This window comes from Nicotiana sylvestris, chromosome 3 (assembly GCF_000393655.2).
Source record: "Nicotiana sylvestris chromosome 3, ASM39365v2, whole genome shotgun sequence".
NCBI classification, from domain to species: domain Eukaryota; kingdom Viridiplantae; phylum Streptophyta; class Magnoliopsida; order Solanales; family Solanaceae; genus Nicotiana; species Nicotiana sylvestris.
Window position 1 is genome coordinate 141,643,590 of NC_091059.1, and position 3,268 is coordinate 141,646,857.

Sequence of the window (3,268 nt, forward strand, 5' to 3'; positions counted from 1 at the left end):
ACAACTACTATTTCCAGATAATAGAACACCAACTTACAGCTGGGACCGGACCAGACTAGATTAGACTTGTGATTGGAGAACAACAGAATAACGAAACTGAAAATGGTCCATATCTAGCTAGACCAGAGACCATAGTCTACGATGTACATATATAGTTAAACTGCAAACTACAAACCTGAAATTCCTGCGCGCACTAAATCTAAAATAGAAGCATATAACAACATGATTATAACAGAAAAAAGGTGACAGATAGAGTTGGTGGAGGGGGGGAAAAGATAATATGCATATGCTCAATTCTCTCTGTCCCTTTCATGCCATTAAGTGGACAAAAAGGACGATTCAGAGAATTCGTCCTTTGGCCGCAAATTTTGGTGCTGCGGGGGTAGTAATTCCATTGAGTTCTTCAAAGCTCTTGATAATATCTTCAGTCATGAAATTGTTAGGAATCAGAATAACTTTCTCCTCCTCCTCTTCATTGTCTGCTTTCTTCTCCTCTACAACCATTTCGTTCTTGTTTGGGGTTGCGCTCTCGATATCGAACACAGGTGGCGTATTTGGGCTAATTGGACTGGAACCGGAGTCATTAGATGAAGATGGATTGAAGCTTAAGGATCGCCTAGGAACAATGTTTATGCCTTTAGGGAGCTTTTTGGATTTGGGTTTGGAATTGGTGCTGTCGGAGAGAGTGCAGCGGTTTGCCGGGGGAGGATGGTTGTGTTCACCTGAATAGGCGACGATAAATAGGTTTGGATCCCTTGGGCTTTTCTCAATGTGTTTCCTCGCGTCGCAGTCTTTTGAAGTGCTACACCTATAGTAGTTCCTGTCATGTCATATACACAGAGAATAATAAGCATATCATTAATTAATAATGCAACCTTTTTTTATCACTGAAATTCAGAATTCATGAATGGGAGTTGTCGTGAAACTGCTGAAAAACAAAACCTCGGAAATAGAGACCCTTTGATTGGCTTCTGACCGTATTTACGCCATGCCCATGTAAAATCAATGAGTTCCTCTTGACTCACTTCATGGACTGTCTTTTCCGGCTGATTTTTCCTGTGACGACAATAAAAATTTCATTTTTTTTTTCAATAGAAAGGAAAAAAGACACATACAAAAAGAGAGTTAACCATGATATATATATATATACCTTCTTCGAATTTGGATGATAGGATTTCTTATGGGAACAGCGATAGTAGGACGAACTTTTGCCCGCTTCAGAACTGGACGTGGATTCAGTTGCTGCGGAATCACTTTCTGCAGTGCTGCTGCTGGCACACGCGCTGCTGCTACTGCTGCAGCCGCTAGTGGTGGTGGTGGAGGAGGAATTGGTTGGGTTTGCTGAGCTGGTAATTGAATGGGCTGTAACAGCAGCTGTTGGTCATTTTGGTCATTCTTGACCTCATCAGCAATAGGAACACTGATAAAAGAAGGTTGAGGCGCATCAGGTTTTTGTTCATCCCTAGAGAATATGTCAGTTAAACCTTCGAAAGTCATGATGTCGTCATCACGATCATCATCTAAAAGACTATGGAAAAAATTCCAATCATCGTCCTTTTCAAAAGTCAGAGACTCTAAGCCTAAACTGGGAACTTCTACCTTGTTGGTGTCATGACTAGGTCTAATGTTATAGCTTCTTACAACCGCACCTAGATCCCAATTGTTGTCACCCATTTTCAGCTCTATATAAAATATCTAGGTAGCTACAGATAAAATGAGGAAGAGAGGATGATAGGTAGGCGCAAGAAATCTAAAGTTAAAAACAAAGAAATGCTAAAAAAACCTAATTCTAGCTATGTCTCTATCATGGTTTTCATGTGTGTGTGTGTTGTGTAAGTTACAGAAGAGAGTGGGGAAGAAGGGGCCCAAAAGACAGCGCTGACTTTTGGAGAATATAAGCTTATATAAAAATGGAGAAAAGAACTAAGTAAAAAAGGGCATTTGAGTGAGTGGGTAGGGAATTAGGACCAAACAGGGATGGATGAAGAAACTGACCAGGATTTGTTTATTATATATCGGGGAACTCAAGGGGGGTTACCTACCCACCCCACACGTCCACTTCTACTTAGCATTTAAAGCACAGCAATTGTTTTTTTCTCTTTTTTACTTCTGGGGTGAGTATGTGTGTGTTGGGGGGGGGGGGGAGGGGCATTGGCATCTCTTGGAGCAGAAAAATATAATCTCTAGAAAAGGTCCCCCAAGAAAAGAAAATGTGCAATTTCAGTATATCAATTTTCATTGACGTGGCAAGAATGTCAAAAGTGGGACCAAAATAGAGACATCAACATTTTTTTGTGGCATACAATGTAGGCAAATATGTTTGGTGCACCATAAGCATAGCACAGAATTAAAATGTCACGAACTCTCATTTAGTAGCTGCAGCATATGCCTGCTTTCAAATTTTAGATTTTCCAGTGTTTGAAAAGGGGAAACACTACACGCGCTTACCCGTTTTGATGAAACACTCGAAAGCTTATTGGAAGTATCATATAGACTAATTACGTGGGGAAAAAAATATCAAAAGACAAAAGTCTTAGCTGCAAGAGTGGTTTTACATATATATATATATATATATATATATATATATATATATATATATATATATATATATATATATATATATATATATACCGAAGAATAAAGCTTTAAGAGGATGGTTACACTTCCTCTTTACATCGAAAAAATACTAGGTTCGAAAAAAAAATGTACGTTTCTCTTTTATGAACACACTCGTCTTTAGAAAAAAAAAATAAGTGGAAGGAGACAACAAAGATTTTTAAAATTACATATGCTCTAAATTGTCACAAATAAATATTAAAGCATGTAATATATACACATTTTCATAGTTGTAATAGATTGAAAACCCATCGTAAACAAAAATAATATATTTGAGTTTTTCTTTATATTTCTTTATGTTAGAATACTCAAATATTTTCCTTATTATCGCTGCGTATTTTCTCGAACCTAATACACTTTAATTTACAAGTTATGCTTCCTTGACTATTTTCTTAGTCACTTAATTAGTCGTTACATCATTTTCTTGAATGAATCAAACAAGGGTCTTGTATTTGTACAAATAAAAATTCTATACTAATAGGAGAAGCAAGCAAACAAACTCCTCATTGCGCGTGGGTTATGATTTATGACGATAATAAGGATATAGAATAGTGAATAAAGAAAGATAACTAGTCTTGAGGCATAACTCATAAGTAACAATATAAGGCCCACTCTCAGATTGTAGAGTGTTTTTCTCACACATCACCATTCG

At 37.3% G+C, this 3,268-nt stretch overlaps 1 protein-coding gene across 1 annotated transcript; it reads right to left on the reverse strand.

Moving 5' to 3' along the window:
* Nucleotides 1-339: 339 nt before the first annotated feature.
* LOC104227766 (probable WRKY transcription factor 27) lies at nt 340-1,674 on the reverse strand. Its single transcript, XM_009780077.2, has 3 exons — nt 1,151-1,674; nt 943-1,056; nt 340-820 (listed from the first exon to the last, which is right to left on the reverse strand). Exons 1-3 carry the CDS (start codon nt 1,672-1,674, stop codon nt 340-342), a joined length of 1,119 nt encoding a protein of 372 aa, XP_009778379.1.
* Between the last annotated feature and the right edge of the window lie 1,594 nt (nt 1,675-3,268).

Excerpts from the sequence above, each read along its gene's own strand:
- LOC104227766 (XM_009780077.2), bottom strand. The coding sequence starts at position 1,674 with ATGGGTGACAACAATTGGGATCTAGGTGCGGTTGTAAGAAGCTATAAC. Across the intron at positions 1,057-1,150 it reads ATCATCCAAATTCGAAGAAG|GAAAAATCAGCCGGAAAAGA; the intron begins GTATATATATAT and ends TTGTCGTCACAG. Across the intron at positions 821-942 it reads AAAGGGTCTCTATTTCCGAG|GAACTACTATAGGTGTAGCA; the intron begins GTTTTGTTTTTC and ends ATGACATGACAG.